This window comes from Pelophylax lessonae (assembly GCF_965119305.1).
Source record: "Pelophylax lessonae genome assembly, chromosome: 3".
Lineage (NCBI taxonomy): Eukaryota > Metazoa > Chordata > Amphibia > Anura > Ranidae > Pelophylax > Pelophylax lessonae.
In genome coordinates, this window is record NC_138770.1 from 627,220,188 (window position 1) to 627,246,308 (window position 26,121).

The 26,121-nt window shown below is 42.8% G+C and overlaps 1 protein-coding gene across 1 annotated transcript in view; it reads right to left on the reverse strand.

The window, feature by feature from the left end:
- The window catches only part of HHAT (hedgehog acyltransferase), a 651,154-nt gene that overhangs the window by 198,935 nt on the left and 426,098 nt on the right, over window positions 1-26,121 (reverse strand). Inside the window, exons 10-11 of the mRNA XM_082249768.1 lie at window positions 20,411-20,612; window positions 4,618-4,762 (exon numbers count right to left, since the gene is read on the reverse strand). Coding sequence (XP_082105894.1) covers window positions 4,618-4,762; window positions 20,411-20,612 — 347 coding nt within the window. The remainder of the gene's footprint in view (window positions 1-4,617; window positions 4,763-20,410; window positions 20,613-26,121) is intronic.

Consider the following 26,121-nt stretch of genomic DNA (forward strand, 5'->3'; position numbering starts at 1 on the left):
AAGATCCTGTGCCAACGTACAGCGTGCCGTTGTATCACCTGTAGTCAATTTTGTGCAATGCCCCCCCCACCCAATCACAATCTTACTAGATATTTGTTGCTGTGCATTGCCAAGTGTCCTGTAAATGAGGGGGATTGGCAAGGAAGGATAACGGTCTACCCAGGGCCGATCCGAGGCGGGTGCGGGAGGTGCACTGCACCCAGGCGCCGCGTGAGGGGGGGCGCATGCCGCACATAACTTTAATCTCCCGCAAGTCGCGGGAGTCTCACTGCAGCCGCTACAATTATTTTTTTTTTTATAATTCCGGCACACAGGCGGAGTCAGGGCTCGAGTCCTGCAGGAGAAGCCAGAGACGTTATGTTACTTCGTAGCTTTTGTGGGTGGTTTGATGTCCCACACGCTACAATCTCTCTCTGGCTGCTCTGTACGGCACCCAGCATCTGCCTCCTCCAGCCGCCCTTTACAGAGCAGAGTGAACCCGCCCCTCCTCCCTCGGCTCTGTCTGATGTATACAAACAGAGGAGCTTGGGAGGAGGAGATCGCTGTGGAGTGTCCATCTTCCGTGCGGATCTCAGGTCTGTGATTAGAGCAGACACACAGTCACACACACTATACATAACTCTTGCGGGGGGGGGGGGGGTCAGAGGCACTCAAGGAAGGAGAGTGAGGGAGGGAGACAAGCTAAAAGTTATTACTTGCAGGGAATTAGGTGTGTGTGTGTGTGTGTGTGTGGGGAGGGCTCTAAGTTCTAACAGAATACTGTATGTCCTAGAGGGGCTTTGGAAGAAGAGATGACTTATGCTGGGGGAGGGGGGTTGGATATGAAATCAGTCCACCCCCATCCCCCCCACTCCCAGCACAAGTCATCTCTCCTTCCAAAGCCCCCCTAGGACATACAGTATCCTGTTAACCCCACCCCCCCCCCCCACCCAAAATCAATGAGATGCTGGCTGCTAAACAACTGATAGAGATGTAGGGCAATCGCCTAGGTGCCCACATTAGTGCCCCCCTGCCAGGCAAGTCCAAGTCAGTGGAGCCAGGTAGGGTGCACTGATATAAAGGTTCCCCCATATATCAGGACCCACCCCTTCCTTAGTGCATTCACTCTGCGGAAGGTGGTCTCTGGTGATCAGAGTCCCCCCTATATCAGAGTTATCGGCATTCCCCTTTACATTAGTCTGCAGGATTCCCCTTATAGTGCAAGGGGGAACTCTGTGGACGCTGACGTGAAGAGGAACTCTGATGTAAAGGGCAAAGCTGCGGACCTTAAATAAGTGAGAACTCTGATGCAAAGGTGAACGCTATGGACTCTGATATAAGGTGGTCTCTGGTCACCAGAGCCCCTAACTTATATCAGAGTTCTCCTTTAGAGCATGATCTGCAGAATTCCCCGTCAGAGTTCAGTTGCACTGTAAGGGGAAATTCTGCAGACTCTGATGTAAGGAGGGACTCCGTGCTGACTGGGTTACATTAATCGACCTTCGTGCACTGCCACCACAGAGCCCACACCACAGAGCCAGCACTGCCACCACAGAGCCAGCACTGCCACCACAGAGCCCACACCACAGAGCCAGCACTGCCACCACAGAGCCCACACCACAGAGCCAGCACTGCCACCACAGAGCCCACACCACAGAGCCAGCACTGCCACCACAGAGCCCAGCGCCACAGAGCCAGCACTGCCACCACAGAGCCCACACCACAGAGCCAGCACTGCCATTACAGAGCCCACACCACAGAGCCAGCACTGCCACCACAGAGCCAGCACTGCCACCACAGAGCCCGCACCACAGAGCCAGCACTGCCACCACAGAGCCCAGCGCCACAGAGCCAGCACTGCCACCACAGAGCCAGCACTGCCACCACAGAGCCAGCACTGCCACCACAGAGCCCACACCACAGAGCCAGCACTGCCACCACAGAGCCCAGCGCCACAGAGCCAGCACTGCCACCACAGAGCCCACACCACAGCCAGCACTGGCACTACAGAGCCCAGCGCCACAGAGCCCACAGAACACAGCACTGCCACTACAGAGCCCAGCGCCACAGAGCACAGCACTGCCCCTACAGAGCCCAGGACCACAGAGGCCAGCGCCACAGAGGCCAGCGCCACAGAGGCCAGCGCCACAGAGGCCAGCATCACAGAGGCCAGCACCACAGAGGCCAGCATCACAGAGGCCAGCACCACAGAGGCCACAGAGCCCGGCACCACAGAGGCCACAGAGCCCGGCACCACAGAGGCCACAGAGCCTGGGAACCACAGAGCCAAGCACCACAGAGACCACAGAGCCCGGCACCACAGAGGCCAGCATACCACAGAGCCCAGCATACCACAGAGCCCAGCATACCACAGAGACCAGCATACCACAGAGACCAGCATACCACAGAGACTGGTACCACAGCCCAGCACACCACAGAGACCGGCACACCACAGAGGAGCCAGGAATCAGGACCAGCAGCCAAGAATCAACGACCAGCAGCCAGCCCCAAGGCCCCAGGACCAGAAGCCAGCCCCAAGGCCCCAGCAGCCAGACCCCAGGAGGACCAGCAGCCAGACCCCAGGACCAGCAACCGGAAAACAGACCAGCAGCTCAGCCCCAAAAACCAGGACCAGCAGCCGGGAATCAGGACCAGCAGCCAGGAATCAGGAGGACCAGCAGCCAGACCCCAGGACCAGCAGCAAAGCCCCAGAAGCCAGGACCCAGTCCCAGAAGCCAGGCCCCAGGACCAGCAGCCAGCCCCAGTACCCATTATTTAAGGTAAGTGAAGTCTTCTAGTCTTGGGCCTTGGCATCAAAGTGCTATTAATTAATATAATATGGTTTATTTTTCTATTGTTCAGTGACACTCTAATGTAGTTTCTCATGGGGGCTGGAGGGGACTCTTTCTATCAGAGACTCTCCAATAGGCACAGAGAGGGCCTCTGTAAGATAAACCCCCCTCCAGGTTCCATTAGACTCCGTTGTAGTCTCTAATGGGGCCTGGTGGGGGGTCTTTCTAACATAGACTTTAAAATGCACACAGAGATGACCTCTGCTTGAGAGACCCCCCCTTCCAGGTCCCATGATACAACCCCATTGTAGTCTCTAATGGGTCCTGGTAGGGGGGGGGGGGTCTTTCTAACAGACAGTCTAACAGAAGCCCTCTCTGTGTTCCTTGGAGAGACCCCCCTCCAGGTCCCATTAGGAAAAGGGGAGGAGTTAGTAAGATGACCACGCCCACGTGGGGGGGCGCCATAAATATTTCTGCACCCAGGCGTCTGCTACCCTAGGATCGGCCCTGGGTCTACCCATCTCCTGCCTGGGATCGACGGGTAGATCGAGATCTATGTGTTGCCTTGTGGCCTTATCAAAGTCACAAAAATATATATGTATTTAAATACCTTTGTGTTAACCAATACCATTTTTATAGTCTTACCTTCACCCAATTGTTACAGCAGCTGTGAAGAGAGTCTAAATATGAGTGTTTGGCTCAATAGGCACCAGAGCAACCACAGTAAGACTCAAACCCGTGTTCATACACATCCCCTCTTCTTCGCTGCAAGTCTGTATGAGGATACTTGTGCTGAGGGGTGTGGCTGCTACTCAGCTCTGCCAGCACAGAGCACTACTGGGCAAGAAGCAGGAAGGGTATTTTAAGGTAATTTACAATTTTTAAGATGTGGGGTATAGGACTATACAAAAAAGAAAAGTTGAGCTTTAAAGTGATACTAAAGCTAAAAACATTTTTTCATCTTACTGCATTCCTTGTAATAAGGTAAAAAACAGTTTCTATTTCTCTGCCCCTATCCCCATCCAAGCGTGAAGGGGAAGAGAGGGAAGAATAGACCCAGCGCTGTGTGTATATGCATCTATTCTCCCCTCTCTTTCTTCACACAGCACTCGAGCAGCAGCTTGAGCCATTGGTTCCTGCTACAGTCAATTAAACGCTGTAAGGGGAAGTGTGGGCCGGGGCTAAGTCCTGCTGTGTAAGTCTATGGAGCACGGCACCATAAACACACAGCTCAGGACATGCAGACACTGTGTGCCTCCATAGCAAGCAGCTTTCTATGGGGACACACGAAGAAGAGGAGGGCCAGGATCTCTACTGGGGGACTTGAGAACAGGAGGATCGGGGCCAATCTGTGTAATACCACTGCACAAAGTAGGTGTGTTTGTTTTTTTTAATATAAAAAAAAATTGACTTTAGCAACACCTTAATTTGTTGACCAGTTTTTCCACTATTGCTTTTATTAGTTTCATTTCCATCAACCTAATTACTCTAAATTCAGTTACAACCATATATACAGTAATCTCTTTTTTTATTATCTGTATTTAAAAAAGGAACATTTACAATTACTCAGAAAGGAGTAAGAACATAGACAAAACCCTACAGCGCTGACATATGTCAACCTCAGCATTTTAACATCATTATACAAGCACAGTATCTGAACATTTAATGGGTTAGGAAGAAAAATTATGTGTGCTCAGCCACCAATAAAAAGTGCTTATCCCTTTCATTTTTTGTTTTAAATTATATTTTAATTTCCTCAAGGCAGGTGGATAAGCAGGAAGGTGAGCATGAAAGCATTTAACACTTCGCCGCTTTGTTGAAAATATATCATTTATAAGGTACTCACCGTGTACAAACAGTCTGTCCCAGTAGATCTTTCCAACGTGTTCTCCACCCAGGAACACTAGGTTGGTGAGGATAAGCAGAGCCGTGGAAACAGATGCCAGAGCAGCGTGAAGCAGGCGAAACGTCCTTGGTGACAAACGGCGATCCTGTGTGTACACATAGGAGAATATGATCAATTCATCTTTATGCTTTAACCACAGGGCAGTCCCAGAGAGATAATGACACGGAACAGGTACAAGTAAGAACATTATGATAAGATTAACCCTATGGTGCCTGTGGAATGATGAGCAGAATGATTTTGGACATAGGGCTTAGATTTTTTTTTTCTTCTAATTTTCTTTTTTATAATTGGCTATGAAGTTCCAATCACTGTTTTCAGTCAATCTCTTTAATGACAAAAAAGACTTTAGGTAACACTATTTACGTAAGGTGATCAGTGTACCCTTTTTCCAAGGGTCGTGCTCATGCCCACTGATGTATCTACATGTATGAATAGATCTTCATTAACCTTTAGAGGAAGTTTCTGTTTTGTATATACACTACTCAGGCAAAAGCTGATGGACACCTGACCATCCAGAGCCGTGGATAAGGGGGTACCACCAGTTCTCCTGTATGGGGCCCAGACCAGCAGGGTGAATCATATGTGGGCAGGGAGGGTGATCAGCAGCTGAAAGCTGGTTTGTTCTCCTCTCCCTCCCGCTGGCTTTCAGCTGCAGCAGAGAGAGCCATACAGGGGATTAGTTCCATTAGTTGCCCCCCCCCCCCCTGGAAGCACTAATCACCCTTACTCTGCACCATAGGTTTCCCCTTGCTGCCTAGACCCCCACCCTGCAGTGCTCCCTCCTCTCTGTTCTGACGGCAGCTGCAATCACACAATATGATCCTTCAGGGTGGACAGTGGGAGAAAGGTCCAGTAAATATGTCATGTCATATCTACCAGCCCCTTCCTTTCTTGAATGAACATAATGAGTGAACTGGTACCAATCACTCACTGTATTCATTCATAACTGGAACATAGTAAACTGTGGTTATTCGGAGGGCCTGTCAGGTTGGCTGTATGGGGCCCCGTGGTTTATAACGTGGTTTTTGACCATATACAGTGGGGGAAACAATTATTTGATCCCCTGCAGATTTTGTAAGTTTGCCCACTTACAAAGAAATGAAGGGTGTATCATTTTTTTTTTTTTTATCATAGGTGTATTTTAAATAATAGAGACAGGATATCAACCGAAAATCCAGAAAAAAACACATGATACAGTTGTTATAAATTGAGTTGCAGTTCAGTGAGTAAAATAGGAACTTGATCTCCAAGCAAAATACGACTTAGTACTTGGTGGAAAAACCCTTTTTGGCAAGCACAGAGGTAAGACGTTTCTTGTAGTTGGTTACCATGTTTGCACACATTTCAGGAGGGATTTTTGTTCACTCTTCTTTACATATCTTCTCTAAATCCTTAAAGGGGTTGTAAACCCCATTCATGAAATCTGACCTAGGCACATACTGTATATTACTGATCTCTCTCCAAAGCGCCATGTCTTTCTGCTGCTCCATTCCTCTGTTATCAGCAGAGTCACTTCACCGACCCACGAGATAACAACAGCTAAAAATTTGTGTCGGGAGGGAGCTTAGCAGAGAGCTGGTCTATTTAGACTGCAGCTCTGCATGTTTCTTCCTTCCTCTGCCTATCTGGAGGGGGGTGTGTACCTTTCCTCCAATCAGCTCACACACAGTGTAAGCCCAGACTCTACACCCACTGCTGGAAGAGGAAATAAGATTTCCAACTACCGTAGCTGCACTTTCTAAAGAGTGTAGAAAGCTGAAGACAGCAGATATACATGTAAAACTTATATAGGGAGATTTGTTTCATCTCTGTGTATCATCTGAGGCTGTTCACTTCACTGGGTAAACAGGAGCAGCTCATAAAATTAGAATATCATCAAAAGTTAATTTATTTCAGTAATTCAATTCAAAAAGTGAAACTCATATTTTATGAGTGATACATTTCAAGCATTTCTTTCTTTTAATTTTGAGGAATATGGCTTACAGCTTGTGAAAACCCAACATTCAGTATCCCAGAAAATTTGAATATTACATAAGACAAGTAAAAAAGAAAAAAAAATGTTGGCCTACTGAAAAGCATGTCCATGTACAATATAGAGTGCACTCAATACTTGGTCGTCTCCTTTTGCATGACTTACTGCATCAATGTGGCGTGGCATAACGGCGATTAGCCTGTGGCACTGCTGAGGTATTATGGAAGACCAGATTGATTGGATAGTGGCTTTCAGCTTATCTGCATTGTTGGGTCTGGTGTCTCTCATCTTCCTCCTGACAATACCCTCACAGATTCTCTACGGAGTTTAGCTCAGGCGAGTTTGCTAGCCAATAAAGCACAGTGATACCATGATCACTAAAACCAGGAATTGGTACTTTTGGCAATGTATGCAGGTGCCAAGTCCTGCTGGAAAATGAAACCATCATCTCCATAAAGGCGGTGAGCAGAGGGAAGCATGAAGTGCTTTAGAATTCCCTGGTAGAGGGCTGCGCTGACTTTGGACTTGATAAAAACAGGGGACCAACACCAGCAAATGACATGGCTCCCCAAATCATCAGGTTTTTACACGCTATAAGGCATAATCATCAAAATTAAAAGAAAGAAATACTTGAAATATATCACTCTGTGTGCAACGAATCTATATAAAATATATGAGTTTCACTTTTTGAATTGAATTACTGAAATAAATAACTTGTTGCTTGGAAACTTGAAGTTTCAGCTCCCTCCATAAATTTTTATATAGGATTAGGGTCTGGAGACTGGCTAGGCCACTCCATGACCTTAATTTGCTTCTTCTTGAGTCACTGCTTTGTTGCCTTGGCGGTATGTTTTGAGTCATTGTCATGATGGAAGACCCATCCACGACCCATCTTCCATGTTCTGGATGAGGAAAGAAGGTTCTCATCAAAGATTTTACAATACAATGCCCCGACCATTGGCCCTCAATGCGGCAAAGTCGACCTGTACCTTTAGCAGAGAAACAGCCCCAAAGCATAATGTTTCCACCTCCGTGCTTCACTGTAGAGATGGTGTTCTTAGTGTCTTAGTCTGCATTTTTCTTACTCCAAATATAGCAAGTCAAGTAAATGTCAAAGAGCTCAATTTTGGTCTCATCTGACCACAGCACTTTTTCCCAATCCTTCTCTGAATCGTTTAGATGTTCATTAGCAAACTTCAGACGGGGCCTGTACATGTGCTTTCCTGAGGAGGGGGACCTTGCGGGCACTGCAGGATTTCAATCCATGGTGGCGTACTGTGTTACCAATAGTTTGTTTGGTGACTGTGGTCCCAACTGCCTTGAGATCATTCACAAGCTCCTCCCGTGTAGTTCTGGGCTGATCCCTCACTTTTCACATGATCATCCTTACCCCATGAGGCGAGACCCTGCATAGAGCTCCACACCGAAAGCGATTGATGGTTATTTTTGTATTGCTCTATTTGCAAATAATTGCTTCAACAGTTGTCTTCTTCTCACCAAGCTTCTTGTTGATGGTCTTGTAGCCCATTTTAGCCTTGTGCAGGTCTACAATCTTGTCCCCGACGTTCTTTGACAGCTCTTTGGTCTTGCCCATGATCATAAAGTTTGAATGGAAGAAAGATTCTGTGGACAAGTGTTTTTATACATTTAACGAGTTGTTGTTAGAAGCACCTTCTTGAATTGACAGGACTAAGCTGTGTACCACATGAGCACATACTGTAGCCAGTCTGTGGGAGCAAGAATAATTGTAGGTTGGTAGTGTCAGGGCTTACCTTGCTGGAGTCTGTAACGCAGAGATGTACACTCACCCTTGCAGATATCCACAGTCCAAGGTGACCAGGTAAGAAAGCCACCTGGGCTGCGAATCTGTGCACGGGGGCTTGGCAGGGAAGGTGCTCCAATAAGCAGGACTGGCAGGAATACAATGGGAAGGGAAGTCCAGGAATAACTGTAGTCACTGGATGACACGAGTCTGGATAAGGATCAGGAGATGAGAGGAAGATAAGGTCGCAGGAACAACATGGAGCGAAGGTAAGGATGGAAGCCGGGGTCAGTCTGGAACACACACTCAGGAAATAGAAATAATGGGAAGTTCCCCTGGGGTGGGATTTTTTAGGCACAAAGTAATAGAGAATTTCAATAATCGGATAATATATTTATTGAACAGAAATAATAGACAAACAAAATTTAAGTTAAAAACAGTTGCAAGCATGAGACATTAATACCATAACAGTAACCGACCACATTATACGAAGTCCAAAAGCCGACGCGTTTCGAAGACTATGGAGCTTCTTCCTCAGGGGTGGCTTTGAGTGGTGTTCTGTTGATATGGGATATAATCAGAGCGTCATGTATTTGTGAATATAATACAGTTTTAATAATATCAGTGTTGTAACAGCCAGTTGAAAAAAAAAAAAAAAGAAAAAAGGATTTCAAATACAGTGAAACAAAAAGCACTTACATGGTTAGCTGTTGAGGAACGAATGGGTGCTTGCAAAATTTAAAATCAAGGGGTTAAACTGCAGTCTGGTTGATAATGTCTTGATCAACACCAGGAATATATGGTTGGTGTATAGCAGATGGTGAGTCTGGCCGTGTGTCCCCCAATATGGACAACTGAAGTCCAAGTGAGCAGAGGCTCTTACTGAAGAAAGGCCATAGTGAACTAAAATGAGAATAAGAAATGCAAGGAGATGCAAGGAAACAAAAACATATGGACACTGCTTATCTTAAAAGAAAAAAGGGGAAATCTGGAGGGTATTAATTAATTTAATTGGGACATATTTAAAGATCATGGTTGCCTTTTGCAAAGAGCTAAGATAAAATAAATTTAGTAAGCATAGGAGATGTAAACCTATTGATAATAAGTTTGTATATGTAATCTCACAATGGCAAATGCCAAAAGAGGGGAAAGACCATATTAAAACAGGCATACGATGTTTACTTATTTTTCTTCAAATTATTTTGTCCTTCTGGTTCTGGTGTCCCCCGTATGTCCAACCCGGCACGGAAAGAGGCGTCACTTTCTTTGACGCCTCCCATTGGTCAGCAGTGTCACCTCTGCGGCACTCCTTCTGGGAGATTCTCGCACCAGCTTGACCAGCTCCGTCAGCGTTCCACGCCGACGGAGCACCTTCCGTGTCGGTGGAACGCAGGCGCTAGCCGCGCCTTCATTGCGTCATGCCGTCGGGCATGCCCAGTACTGTGAGGACGCGCCCGGCCCCTCTGTTTCAGGAAGCCCGCTGTGGAGGCCAGCCGATGGCCATATTCCCTAATCCATTCATCCGATTAAGGCAATTAAGGTATTATTTAACCGGGCTCCTGGTGGCATTCAGTTCACAGTCTGCCTGTCAGGAGCCACGGTTTTCTGCTGTCCAGCATTTGGTGTCTTATCTCATAAGGTAAGCCTCATCATCGACTAACTCCTTTAACATCTTGCATTCAAATGCAACACTTTAATATTATATGGACATATCTGCTAATTTAATATCCTAATATTGTCTTCCCTTGCTCTTGGCATCAGCCATTCTTAGATCAGAATATATAAAAACCTATAAATATTAGTTTAATGTTCTCTACACTTATTAAATTCATTTTATCTTAATCCTTTTTCTAATGGTAATCATTACCTTTATATATGTACCAATTGACTAACTTAAAATCTCCTAAATCTTTTTTCTTCAAAGACTATTGTTTTAATATGGTCTTTCCCCTCTTTTGGCATTTGCCATTGTGAGATTACATATACAAACTCATTATCAATAGTGAACAGAAAGAAGCTTACTGCGCTACCCTTTTAACTAGTGAACAGCTCTTAGTATGAGTTGTTAATTAACAAAGTGCAGTATGGTGAATAAAAATAAATAAATAAGTAAGTATGGATCACTCCAAACTCAAATGTAAAGTGCAATAATGCCCATATGAAATAAAATAAAATAAATGCAATAACAATATAAATATCAAAGAATGGTGCAACAACAGCATTACATAAATAATATGACTTAAATGGTGACAGTCCGTTTAGCGTGACTAAAGTGCAAAGTGCTGGATAAAAGTCTCTTTGTGCAGATTTCAAACGGTGGTGACTCCTGTGACCCTCTGATCACCCTCCAGTGCTCGAAGGTAAGGTACCCCACTTACCAGATATGGTGGATTCTTATGGCGTACGCCAAAAAGAATCTATAAGCGCTTGTGTGTTTCTCCTAACCTCGGATGGTCCGGGTCTGTGTTTGGCACATAGGTACTCGGGATAAACAAGAAAGAGAAATGCTCCTCATAGTGTAGAAAGGTAACGACCTTTATTACTCGAACACATGCATATAAACACACTCTTCATGTGAAAAACACATCCAATAAAAGTCCTTAAAAACTGTGATGAAAAAACTCCAGAAACTCTTGTGCAAATATCGCAAAGGAAAACCGTGATAGGTCACAGCAAAAAGTGTGGGGTACCCATATGGATACTAGTACCGCTGCTGAGCTTCCATAGTGCCTCGCGGCACGGTATGTCTGGACGCTGTGTGATCACCGCTGGGTTCGCCGTACCCGGAAGTGGTGTGGCGGCGTGCGGTCCAACGATAGCTCAGAGCGAAGCAGCGTGCGTACCAACTTGACGCGTTTCGTCAGAGATGTGACGTCTTCGGAAGTGGGACCGCACGCCGCCACACCACTTCCGGGTACGGCGAACCCAGCGGTGATCACACAGCGTCCAGACATACCATGCCGCGAGGCACTATGGAAGCTCAGCAGCGGTACTAGTATCCATATGGGTACCCCACACTTTTTGCTGTGACCTATCACGGTTTTCCTTTGCGATATTTGCACAAGAGTTTCTGGAGTTTTTTCATCACAGTTTTTAAGGACTTTTATTGGATGTGTTTTTCACATGAAGAGTGTGTTTATATGCATGTGTTCGAGTAATAAAGGTCGTTACCTTTCTACACTATGAGGAGCATTTCTCTTTCTTGTTTATCCCGAGTACTTATGGGCCAAACACAGAACCGGACCATCCGAGGTTAGGAGAAACACACAAGCGCTTATAGATTCTTTTTGGCGTACACCATAAGAATCCACCATATCTGGTAAGTGGGATACCTTACCTTCGAGCACTGGAGGGTGATCAGAGGGTCACAGGAGTCACCACCGTTTGAAATCTGCACAAAGAGACTTTTATCCAGCACTTTGCACTTTAGTCACGCTAAACGGACTGTCACCATTTAAGTCATATTATTTATGTAATGCTGTTGTTGCACCATTCTTTGATATTTATATTGTTATTGCATTTATTTTATTTTATTTCATATGGGCATTATTGCACTTTACATTTGAGTTTGGAGTGATCCATACTTACTTATTTATTTATTTTTATTCACCATACTGCACTTTGTTAATTAACAACTCATACTAAGAGCTGTTCACTAGTTAAAAGGGTAGCGCAGTAAGCTTCTTTCTGTTCACAATCCTAGATCACTAATTTTTAGTGCACCTGACTACATTGCAGCTTCCCACAGACATTATTTTGCACTCCTTGGCGCGAGTATTTCCATATCACATGTCATTATCAATAGGTTTACATCTCCTATGCTTATTAAATTTATTTTATCTTAGCTCTTTAACACAAAATAAAAGCAATGTGGGACTTTAAATGAGGTGTGTCCAGCTGGAAAATTAAATTATAAATGTATGGTAGAATAAACCAGATAGGTAGAGATATAGTAAATCATTTATTGAAAAGTCTATGGACCAAATATAGGTAGGACCACAGTATTCACTATACAAATGTATCCCATGGTAGTGGGAATTACATAAATGAAATACATATGGGTATAAATGATCTAAAGACAATAGTAATGGTATTCAGATAGTACAATTACATTTGATACATTCTGGTATATGGTATAGCACGTAAACAGGGTCAAAAAAATAAAGATACATAATTAGCATTTGTAATGGATGGATTGCCTGTATATAACTCAACGCGTTTCGTGAACACAATTCACTTCGTCAGGAGTAGGCAGTAAAAGTAAGTACAGTTCAAAAATCTGAAAAAAGAGAAATGCATAAGGTAAATAACAATATATGTCCTGTAAGCCGGTAAACCTGAGGCACCTGACAATGATGTAACTTACAGTGCGATATCAGTTTAGGTTTTCAAGGGGTAACCAGATTGCTCGGGAGTATGTCCAACCCGGGAGCTGAGGGAGCGAAACCCACGTGCATCGAGCAGGTGTATAAAGTGTAGAATAGGAAAGGCGGCTCTCAAACATGGGGGGATCTCAGAAATTAACCATAGTAATTGGGTAGGTCTGTAAGAATATGAACGCTATATGGGTAAGTATCATAAGCAAAATATACATAGTAATATAGGGGATACATATGGTAGGAACCCAAGGAGAGCCTACAGACCACAGACTAGTGAAATAAGATGTAATGTAGTGATCATAACCGTGCCAAACATATGAAAGGTAGGTGGAATGAAGAAATAGCCAACTATATGTAGCCAAAGTGATCAAACAAGAAACTGTGAGAACCTGTGAATCCAACCAGAATGGTGAAAGGGAAATGAAATGACACGTGGACTGAGGGTGTGATTGATAAGAAAGATATCTGAAGTGGGTAATTAAATTAGGACTGAGAGTAGCTGGCGATTGGTGCCGTGAGAAAGATGAGAGAAATATATGGTGGAGTGAAGTAAAGGGTAAGAATAGCGTGTGCTCACCTGCATGGATCCATAGCGAGAATCGCGCCCAGCGTCACACTGAAAGCTCAAACGTAGGGAAGCCGCCGGGCCAGCCGATGAGCCGGGCAGACGCTCCCCCTTAATGAGCATAGTTGGACAGCACGTGACCGGACGTTGGCGTCAATACTGACGTCACGTCCCGCACAGAGATGTGTGGCGCCGATGCGCTGCGGCCGCCAACCACCACCACGCCATCAACCCCGCCCATCTAAGTGGGAGGAGATAGAGGAGGAGGGGGCGAGGAAAGCGGGCGGAGCGCATCGCAGCTCCCGGGGAAGGACAGAGCCACGAATCTGCCCGTGACCCCAATGGTAATAGTAAAGCATAAAAATAGGACATACATTGCAAAAGACCTTGTTGGCTATTTCTTCATTCCACCTACCTTTCATATGTTTGGCACGGTTATGATCACTACATTACATCTTATTTCACTAGTCTGTGGTCTGTAGGCTCTCCTTGGGTTCCTACCATATGTATCCCCTATATTACTATGTATATTTTGCTTATGATACTTACCCATATAGCGTTCATATTCTTACAGACCTACCCAATTACTATGGTTAATTTCTGAGATCCCCCCATGTTTGAGAGCCGCCTTTCCTATTCTACACTTTATACACCTGCTCGATGCACGTGGGTTTCGCTCCCTCAGCTCCCGGGTTGGACATACTCCCGAGCAATCTGGTTACCCCTTGAAAACCTAAACTGATATCGCACTGTAAGTTACATCATTGTCAGGTGCCTCAGGTTTACCGGCTTACAGGACATATATTGTTATTTACCTTATGCATTTCTCTTTTTTCAGATTTTTGAACTGTACTTACTTTTACTGCCTACTCCTGACGAAGTGAATTGTGTTCACGAAACGCGTTGAGTTATATACAGGCAATCCATCCATTACAAATGCTAATTATGTATCTTTATTTTTTTGACCCTGTTTACGTGCTATACCATATACCAGAATGTATCAAATGTAATTGTACTATCTGAATACCATTACTATTGTCTTTAGATCATTTATACCCATATGTATTTCATTTATGTAATTCCCACTACCATGGGATACATTTGTATAGTGAATACTGTGGTCCTACCTATATTTGGTCCATAGACTTTTCAATAAATGATTTACTATATCTCTACCTATCTGGTTTATTCTACCATACATTTATAATTTAATTTTCCAGCTGGACACACCTCATTTAAAGTCCCACATTGCTTTTATTTTGTGTTAATCAAATTAGGGATGGAGACTCTTTTGGTCAGGAGTCTCATTTAAAGTCCCACTTTCCCTCCCCTTGCTTCATACTAAAATAGGGATGGAGGTGTGATTCACCAGCTTTTTACTACTATTCATATTTTGCATTGCCGTCCATGTTTTATATCCTTAATATGGCTTTGCTATAAGTTATATACACATATCTTTTCCTTTTTTAAGGTCTTTTGCAATGTATGTCCTATTTTTATGCTTTACTATTACCATTGGGGTCACGGGCAGATTCGTGGCTCTGTCCTTCCCCGGGAGCTGCGATGCGCTCCGCCCGCTTTCCTCGCCCCCTCCTCCTCTATCTCCTCCCACTTAGATGGGCGGGGTTGATGGCGTGGTGGTGGTTGGCGGCCGCAGCGCATCGGCGCCACACATCTCTGTGCGGGACGTGACGTCAGTATTGACGCCAACGTCCGGTCACGTGCTGTCCAACTATGCTCATTAAGGGGGAGCGTCTGCCCGGCTCATCGGCTGGCCCGGCGGCTTCCCTACGTTTGAGCTTTCAGTGTGACGCTGGGCGCGATTCTCGCTATGGATCCATGCAGGTGAGCACACGCTATTCTTACCCTTTACTTCACTCCACCATATATTTCTCTCATCTTTCTCACGGCACCAATCACCAGCTACTCTCAGTCCTAATTTAATTACCCACTTCAGATATCTTTCTTATCAATCACACCCTCAGTCCACGTGTCATTTCATTTCCCTTTCACCATTCTGGTTGGATTCACAGGTTCTCACAGTTTCTTGTTTGATCACTTTGGCTACATATAGTTGGCTATTTCTTCATTCCACCTACCTTTCATATGTTTGGCACGGTTATGATCACTACATTACATCTTATTTCACTAGTCTGTGGTCTGTAGGCTCTCCTTGGGTTCCTACCATATGTATCCCCTATATTACTATGTATATTTTGCTTATGATACTTACCCATATAGCGTTCATATTCTTACAGACCTACCCAATTACTATGGTTAATTTCTGAGATCCCCCCATGTTTGAGAGCCGCCTTTCCTATTCTACACTTTATACACCTGCTCGATGCACGTGGGTTTCGCTCCCTCAGCTCCCGGGTTGGACATACTCCCGAGCAATCTGGTTACCCCTTGAAAACCTAAACTGATATCGCACTGTAAGTTACATCATTGTCAGGTGCCTCAGGTTTACCGGCTTACAGGACATATATTGTTATTTACCTTATGCATTTCTCTTTTTTCAGATTTTTGAACTGTACTTACTTTTACTGCCTACTCCTGACGAAGTGAATTGTGTTCACGAAACGCGTTGAGTTATATACAGGCAATCCATCCATTACAAATGCTAATTATGTATCTTTATTTTTTTGACCCTGTTTACGTGCTATACCATATACCAGAATGTATCAAATGTAATTGTACTATCTGAATACCATTACTATTGTCTTTAGATCATTTATACCCATATGTATTTCATTTATGTAATTCCCACTACCATGGGATACATTTGTATAGTGAATACTGTGGTCCTACCTATATTTGGTCCATAGACTTTTCAATAAATGATTTACTATATCTCTACCTATCTGGTTTATTCTACCATACATTTATAATTTAATTTTCCAGCTGGACACACCTCATTTAAAGTCCCACATTGCTTTTATTTTGTGTTAATCAAATTAGGGATGGAGACTCTTTTGGTCAGGAGTCTCATTTAAAGTCCCACTTTCCCTCCCCTATCTTAGCTCTTTGCAAAAGGCAACCATGATCTTTAAATATGTCCCAATTAAATTAATTAATACCCTCCAGATTTCCCCTTTTTTCTTTTAAGATAAGCAGTGTCCATATGTTTTTGTTTCTTATTCTCATTTTAGTTCACTATGGCCTTTCTTCAGTAAGAGCCTCTGCTCACTTGGACTTCAGTTGTCCATATTGGGGGACATGTGGCCAGACTCATCATCTGCTATACACCAACCGTATATTCCTGGTGTTGATCAAGACATTATCAACCAGACTGCAGTTTAACCCCTTGATTTTAAATTTTGCAAGCACCCATTTGTTCCTCAACAGCTAACCATGTAAGTGCTTTTTGTTTCACTGTATTTGAAATCCTTTTTTTCTTTTTTTTCTTTTTTTTTCAACTGGCTGTTACAACACTGATATTATTAAAACTGTATTTTATTTACAAATACATGACGCTCTGATTATATCCCATATCAACAGAACACCACTCAAAGCCACCCCTGAGGAAGAAGCTCCATAGTCTTCGAAACGCGTCGTGTTTTGGACTTTGTAAAATGTGGTTGGTTACTGTTAGGCTCCTTTCACACGGCCGCTCCGTGTGAAAGGTCCGCTGCGGGACTTTTTTTTTTTTTTCCACGGAGCGGATGACATTTCTGTCATCCGCTTCGTGTGCCCGCATATCATCCCATCCGTTTGCGGATGATATGCGGACATAATGTAAGTATATGGCACTGCGGATGTCAGCGGATGACACCGCTGACATCCGATTTTCCTTCCTTTCCGTTTTTTACACGGAAGGAAAAATGGGGTTCTGTTCCATTTGTAAAAACGGAACAGAACTGACAGGAGGAAAATCGGGTGTCAGCGGATGGTATTCCGCTGACACCCGCAGTGCCATTCACTTACATTATGTCCGCAAATCATCCGCAAACGGATGGGATGATTTGCGGACACACGGAGCGGCCGTGTGAAAGGAGCCTTATGGTATTAATGTCTCATGCTTGCAACTGTTTTTAACTTAAATTTTTTTGTCTATTATTTCTGTTCAATAAATATATTATCCGATTATTGAAATTCTCTATTACTTGGTGCCTAAAAAATCCCACCCCAGGGGAACTTAACATTTTTTCCATTTACTAAGGGATGTGGCACACCCCAAGAATTTCAGCCAAGAGCACACCCATTTTTCACACTCAGGAAATAGGAACACAGGAACAAAGTCTGTCAAACAGGAACAATCTGGAACAAAGATCAATGAATTGACACTGCTCTAAGCGAGAGGCAGTGTTTTATAGCTTGCTTAAATGAGCAATTAGCTTCAGGTGGACAAGGAGAGACAGGAGCATACTCAGATGAAGTCCAGCCCCCTAGTGCTGCATGCAATACCAGAGTAACAAGACTGGATCCATACGAGCTGAAGTGTGGCTCAGAGGCAGGATAACAGGACAGAACATCAAAGTACCCAGGTTCAAATCCCATGTTAGATACTTAACGGCGGCCACGCCTGGCTGTCTGTAAGGCATGGCGAGAGCCGTGACAGGTAGGGGATAAAATACTTATTTTTTCTCACTGAGCTGCAACTCAATTTATAACATTTGCACCAAGTGTTTTTTCTGGATTTTTTTGTTGATATTTTGTCTCTATTATTTAAAATACACATATGATAAAAATTATAGACCCTTCATTTCTTTGTAAGTGGGCAAACTTACAAAATTTGCAGGGGGATCAAATATTTTTTTTTTCCTCACTGTAGTGTACTCTCCTGTTTGTCCTGATTACAAGCACAGCAAAAATGTTGTCAGGAAGGTCATGTCAGTATGCAGAAGGGTGAGCCTGTGTGAATATGTATGCTCAGGCTGGCTGGTAGCTGCACATATGCACGTTTGTGTGTGCAAGAATGTGCGCACATGCCACATTTCACATGCCAAGTATATGGTATTTAAACTTATCAGCTGCACAAGTCTGTTCTGTCTACAGCATTAACTGTGAATCTTACCCCTGACTTTGTGCCTGACTGCCCCTTTCTGACCCAGCATGCCTTGACCTGCATCGGATATCCACCTGTACTGAATTCTGCTTGGAGCTACCCTACTACCAAGTCTTAAACCCTGAACTTGCTTTTGCTCACATTACAGTACGTGATCTGTTTCTGTGCCACGGTAGTTTCCAGATACCTACCCCCTAAAAAATAAACAAAGTGCCAAATGTGGCAGGGGAGGGGGCTAAGAAGTGGAACATCTCCATTTGGGTTAAGTTCCGCTTTAAGAATCAGTTTTGGCTGAAGTGTATGTTTAAAAATCCCTTGTTTTCCTAAATTGTAATATAAATATATTTTTACAAGTAAGAGCAGACTGTGGACATGTCAATTTATCTGGGAAAAAGTAAATACTAATTTTAAATTTCTTTTCACTATAAACTTTAGGGCTAATTTACCTTTACAATAAAAGTTCCCATGCATTCAAGCTTACCAGGTAGATAAAAAAATCACTGTGCAACTCTTTAAAAAGGAGCTTCTTTTAAATGACATATCTGTAGGCTGTGTGCAGCTTCTCCCAATCCTTTTAGAAAATCTCCTAGTATGAAGCACCCCTCTCCTTCCTGCCTAGATGTAAGCTGGGCACACGCTCCCAGTACCACAGAAACAAGAACCCTGCTGAGTCCAAAACCCCTGTGTGCGAAGTGCTCTCGCTGTTGGTGGCACAATGCTGAGCTCAGTAGCTGTACGAAGGGTGGCTGGATGTTGTGTCTAAAGCTGCCCATACCTGGATCAAAATTCAGCCAGTTTAGCATTGACTGTCCAAATTGGGATACATGTATGGCTGTAGTTGAACAGAAGATGATCTACCACTTGACTTCTGTTAAACTGTCCTGCCAGATTTTTTGCCACTTGATCAGTCTATTTTAGTGGCAGGAAAATCTCCTTAACGTCAGAATTCAAAAGCTCAGCAGGGAGGATTTCCTTATCCACCGTGAAAGTGTGGAAAGTGTGGATGGGAGTAATTAAGTGAGTATTTTTCGTTCAACCCACTGGTTGAACACATAAAAACTGACTAATGTATGTAGCACATAACTACCTGGCCATCCACACCAGGCAACACCAAAACATCAGAATTACAGTGAAACCTTTTTTGGTTTTGAGCAGAATGATTAAGGATTAGAATGTGTGCTAGGTTTTACTTAAAGGCTGTGTCCTCTGTATGATTTTCACTCATTTCCTGTTCATAAAATAAGTGTTGCCAATACAAGAAGGGGACATTTCCACAAAAGGGACAAGGACAGCAATAAAAACATATTTTCTTTATAAGGATGGTGTCACCAGGACAGAAAGGGATGGAAAATCTCCACAATGAACGCACAGCAATACAAAACCTGACAGCAGTTGTAACCCTTGCCCACTTTTTGCAAAATTACTTGAGTTTTAATTTAAGATAAGCAATCTGCAGTTAAAGCGTAACGAAAGGCAAACATAATTACCTTTGTTTCAATGGTCAGACGCCCACAAGGTCCCTTTCCAGTGCTGGTATCTTCTCCCAAGGTTCTCCAGGATGCTGGTTTTGATTGACAGTATACCAGAATGTAAACTGAGCTGCACGTGCACAGCTCAGTGTACTTTCCGCAAAGAATTGGGAAAGGGCAGGTAAGTGTACTTTATTGCAGAAGAGACATTACATGTCTCTTCTACAATAAAAACCCTGCCTGTTTGCAATGTGTTAGGTTTTAGCTTTAGTTCCACTTTACATGCATGTTTCTAATTTTTTTTTTTTTTTTTCACAAAAAGAACAACACCGCGTGTTCCTAACTGATTGGTGTGTTACTGCTAAAAAATGATTACCTATACTCGGCGTATAAGACGACCTCCCATTTTTGGGGGATTTTTTTGAGGTTCAAAAGTAGTCTTATACGCCAGAAAATACAGTATTTAGTTCCTGGGAGGCTTTATGGGTTATTATCTGTAACAAATACAAAATATTCATACAGACTTTACTACAAGTATTTATTTTCTGGCCTTTTTAAATCTTTAAGCCAATACTTACAATTCTTTCTTGAATAAAGGGCATAGATAGGAGCTTCTTCAGACCATGTTCTGTGATTAATCCAATCCAGTTGAGTGCAGTCCAGTACCAGAGGTATTCATGGCTTCCATGCCAGTAACACACAAATATAAAAGTTAAGGCAGTAGAGAGCAGCATTCTTCCTATGCCAGTTTGTGACCCCCCCATCGGAATGTAAATGTATCTGCAGAAAATAACAGACAAAATGTATACATTTTTTCACTGTTTATTATTCAGGAAATGGATACCAAATAATTTTTACAAATAAAACCCAATACAACTTTAAAGCAAGTCAGAGCTTCTTTAGAATATCCAGCCAATTCAACATGCATTCTTTTGGCTTGAAAGCTTCCCCTATTAAACTATACTAATATGTCCATATCATGACACAAAAAAAAAAAAAAAAAAAACATTTTGTACATATGTTCTTCAATTTTAATTAATTTCCATTTTAAATTAAAAACCCAATTTAAAATGCCCTGCTAACATGCCCAAATAGTTATATCCTAAAGTGAATCTATAGGCAAAATCATTTTTTTCTAGTGTTGGATGGAGTGGCAAGACCCTCAGTCAAGTTGTAAACGCTGTCTGTGTTCCCATTGTATGGAGATACCCCTCTATTTTTTTACTGGTGACCATCGTCACCAGAAAATATTATGAGGGGAAATTCTACATTTTAGAAATGCCCCAGAACAAGAGGTAAAGGGAAATCATCCAATGGGGGCACCTTTTCCACAGACAGATGTAGAGGGAATTTTCTTTCATTTTTGGAGATTGCCTTCTACTCCCTGTTGCAGATGGCATAAAAATAACCTGACAGGGGTTTTACCCTTTCCCTACTCTATCCAAAACAAAAAAAAAAAAAAAAATCTTTGGGCTATACATATACTCTAATGCAACATAAAAAAGCATATGAGCTAGAATATTAGCAGCCTTAACAGGGATATTTTCAGCAATCTCCAAGGACAGGAATTTCTGTTAAAGATTATGGGATATCCTTTTTGCCTTCTGGGAAGGAAAACAATAATGTACATTTAAATGGATGCTAAAGATGTTAACCAGTCTACTCCCACCACCATGGCTCTCATTGTGTTTAAGTGGTCAGTGCCCGCCACTGTTGTCCCCGGGGGGGAAGTCCTAAACTGCTGAGATTTTATTGTTAAACGCTGCCGGGCAGATTTCAGCCCTAATATAATTTTTTTTATACTATATATATATATAGTCACTCATTTTAAAACAAAATATAAAACAGGCAAACAGGACTTATGAAAAATTTTACAATTGCAAATTGCTTGATTAAGTTTCCCATGAAACAGGCCTGGTAATGAGTGTCAGAGCAGATTAGTGTGATTAGATTCTGATAACACATTACACTACCAAGAGTAAAGAATGAAATGTTTGGGGAAATTAAGTATTCAGCAATTGTTCATTATTAGTTGTTCTCTGCTGCTGCTGATACCCTTCAGTCAATGAAGTTTGTTTGCGAAAAGAGGAAAAAAAACAGACAAAGAATAGAATCTTCAGAGAAGCAGCTGTGGTCATAATGTAAACTAATGAAACATTTCTCGATCACAGAAAATATTGTATATATTTTTCTTAAATTCTGTTTAGTGCAAAAAAGGAAAAATAATATCCAATTCTGATTGTGACATACAGATTATAGTATGGTTCACCGTCTCAAACTATGCTCAGTAATGGTCCAATAAACAGAAATTTAAAAGCATCGAGCATCAAACAATTTCCTGAATTCAAGGTATATCATAAGACTACAGTTGTGTATATAACAACCATAGGACAGACTTGTTTATTACAAAGCAAAAAGCATTGGAAAATAGTTGTAGTTCCCAGAGGTTGTTAGAGTGGGGGTAGAATCACACCAGACATCCCAGAATGTTTTGTATTTACGAGGGGAATCCTCTATTTTCGTATGTTACCTTTCCATATGGAATAACCTGATTAACTGCGTGTAACCATAGACGTAACGTATGTAGCGCTACCCCCCGCAGGAGCCGTTGAATATTGGTGCCCGAGCCTCCCACTGATTGATCCACAACCAGTCACAATTATTTTCCCACAGCCAGGTACAAACACTCTTCCACTCGTTATCTCCAATGAACCAGTCTAGGGGATTTGTTTTATGCTTTATTATGAGAACATAGATAGGAGAAGGGAATTAGTAGGATACTCCAAATTAACTATTCACAGGTGAGGACAATTTTCTCAAAAGAATTGTGTAGCAGAATATCTGTAGGACCATACAGCAACTGTATGGAATGAACAAGTCCCTTTGTAGCTAAAGGAACTCAGTGACTTTCTACCTCTTCAAGACACTAGCCAGTGTCCCCTTTAGCTCACATCCAGCAGCTGACTTCTAGCATCCAGATGGGGATCTAGCAGCACAAGTCCCAGAGAACCCCTGTGCGGGGGTCTTTAGTCACAAGGCTCCAGAAGCACACACAGCAGTCTTCCTCAGTAGTACCAGACAGAATCCACGGACATCCTCCTTCAGTCAGACCTCTCAAGAACCATGGGTTGCAGCTTTAGTGTTTCAGGCCCCCATCAGCGCCACCTATTAGTGCCCATCAGTGCCACCTATCAGTGCAGAGCCTCATCAGTGCCTCCTGATCAGTGCCTCCTGATCAGTGCCGCCTCATTAGTGGCACCTATCAGTGCCCATGAGTGCAGGCCATCAGTGCAGCCTTTCAGTGCCCATGAGTGCAGCCTCATCAGTGCACATCAATGAAGTTTCGAAAATCTTATAACAAACTATTAACGTTTTTTCTAAATGTTCGGTTTTTTTTGTTTGCTTAGCAAAAAATAAAAACCCAGCGGTGATTACCACCAAAAGAAATCTCTATTTGTGTGAAAAAATGATTAAAATGTCATATGGGTACAGTATAGCATGACTGCGCAGTTGTCATTTAAAGTGTGAAAACTGAAAAGTGGCCTGGTCAGGAAGGGGGTATATGTGCCCAGCAAGCAAGTGGTTAATATACCAATTAAGGGGATAAATAGAAAAGTTCCATTTGTGAGACCCAAGCTCTGCTTAGAGAGCATGCCGTACCTGTAAGTACCTATAAAAAAAACTGTATGGGGTAAATGATAGGTTTCCCTGATATAGTCAAATGAGTGTATAACATTATTACAGTGGGCATCTGGAAGAACGGTCAAACCATGGTGCTACCTAAAGCAGGCATCTGGAAAATCAATCAAGAGAGAAAACACATTGGCACAAAGCAAAGAGCATAGCATGGAAGGACCGCACAGCGAGGCTGATCTACTAAAACTGGAGATGGCAAAATATGGTGCAGCTCTGCATAGAAACTATCAGCTTCCAGGTTTTTATTTTTTTATCAAAGCTCAATTGAAACAAGCTGAAGTAAGAAAATGATTGGCTACAGCTGCACTAGATTTGCCACTCTCTTTAGTATATTACTCCATGGGGTTGTTCCAGACAAGCAGTTCCCAGGGTGTATCTGTATATGCGGAATACTTTTCAGTCTAATTCTACACAAACCTCGCCAAGGTAAGAATGGATAACTTAACTCTAGGTAGTAATGGCCCAGGAGCCTCAATACCAATCAGAAGATGGTTTACTTTAAATGATGTAGCTACGTAAGCCTCTACCATAGTGGGTGATACTGGTTTACACCAATTTATCAGATGTTTAAATTGTCCAGCCATATAATAGAGATACATACAGTGCCTTGAAAAAGTATTCATACCCCTTGACATTTTCCACCTTTTGTCATGTTACAACCAAAAACGTAAATGTATTTTATTGGGATTTTATGTGATAGACCAACACAAAGTGGCACATAATTGTGAAGTGGAAGGCAAATGATAAATGGTTTTCTAAACTTTTTACAAATAAATATGTGAAAAGTGTGGTGTGCATTTGTATTCAGCCCCCCTGAGTCAATACTTTGTAGAACCGCCTTTCACTGCAATTACAGCTGCAAATCATTTTGGGGATGTCTCTACCAGCTTTGCACATCTAGAGAGTGACATTTTTGCCCATTCTTCTGTCAGATTGGATGGGGAGTGTCTGGGAACAGCAATTTTAAAGTCTTGCCACAGATTCTGAATTGGATTTAGGTCTGGGCTTTGACTGTGCCATTCTAACACATGAACATGCTTTGATCTAAACCATTCCATTGTAACTCTGGCTGTATGTTAAGGGTCTTTGTCCTGCTGGAAGGTGAACCTCCGTTCCAGTCTCAAGTCGTTTGCAAACTAACAGGTTTTCTTCTAAGATTGCCCTGTATTTGGCTCCATCCATCTTCCCATCAACTCTGACCAGCTTCCCTGTCCCTGCTGTCACTGATAGTGTTTTTCTTTTAGGCCAAAAAGTTATATTTTGGTCTCACCTGACCAGAGCACCTTCTTCCACATGTTTGCTGTGTCCCCACATGGCTTCTCGCTAACTGCAAATGAGACTTCTTATGGTTTTCTTTCAACAATGGCTTTCTTCTTGCCACTCTTCCATAAAGGCCAGATTTGTGGAGGGCACGACTATAAGGCCCCTTTCACACATACGGTCCGTTCAGTTCATCAGTTCAGTCACGTCAAATGTATCAGTTTTCCATCCATTTTTCATCTGTTTTTCATCAGTTGTTATCCTTTTTTATCCGTTTTTCGTCAGTTGTTATCCTTTTTTATCAGTTTTTCATCCGTTTTTCGTCAGTTGTTATCCGTTTTTCATCCGTTTTTCGTCAGTTATCTGTTTTTCATCCGTTGTCATCCGATTTTCATCCGTTGTCATCCGTTTTTCGTCCCATCTGTTTTTTTGACGGATGAAAAATAGGGCATTCATATGTTAAAAAAAACGGACATTGACGGAAGCGGATGAAAACGGATGTTAACTGATGATCATCCGTTGTCATCCGTTTTTACATAGAGATACATTGATGTCCGTTTTTCATCCATCAACGGATGGATGAAAAATGGACAAACGGACAGCATGTGTGAAAGGGGCCTAATAGTTGTCCTGTGGACAGATTCTCCCACCTGAGCTGTGGATCTCTGCAGCTCCTCCAGAGTTACCATGGGCCTCTTGGCTGCTTATCTGATTTATGCTCAACTTGGCCGGCCTGTCAGTTTAGGTGGACGGCCATGTCTTGGTAGGTTTGCAGTTGTGCCATACTCTTTCCATTTTCGGATGATGTATTGAACAGTGCTCCGTGAGAAGTTCAAAGCTTGGGATATTTTTTTAGAACCTAACCCTGCTTTAACCTTCTCCACAACTTTATCCCTGACCTGTCTGGTGTGTTCCTTGGCCTTCATGATGATGTTTGTTCACTAAGGTTCTCTAACAAACCTCTGAGGGCTTCACAGAATAGCTGTATTTATACTGAGATTAAATTACACACAGGTGGATTCTATTTACTAATTAGGTGACTTCTAAAGGCAACTGGTTCCACTAGATTTTAGTAAGGGGTATCAGAGTAAAGGGGACTGAAAACAAATGCACGCCACACTTTCACATTTATTTCTGAAAAATGTTGAAAAACATTTAGCATTTTCCTTCCACTTCACAATTATGTGCCACTTTGTGTTGGTCTATCACATAAAATCCCAATAAATAAAATTTACGTTTTTGGTTGTAACTTGACAAAATGTGGAAAATGTCACGGGGTATGAATATTTTTTCAGGGCACTGTATTAGGCAGTACCATAATATTCTATTGAAC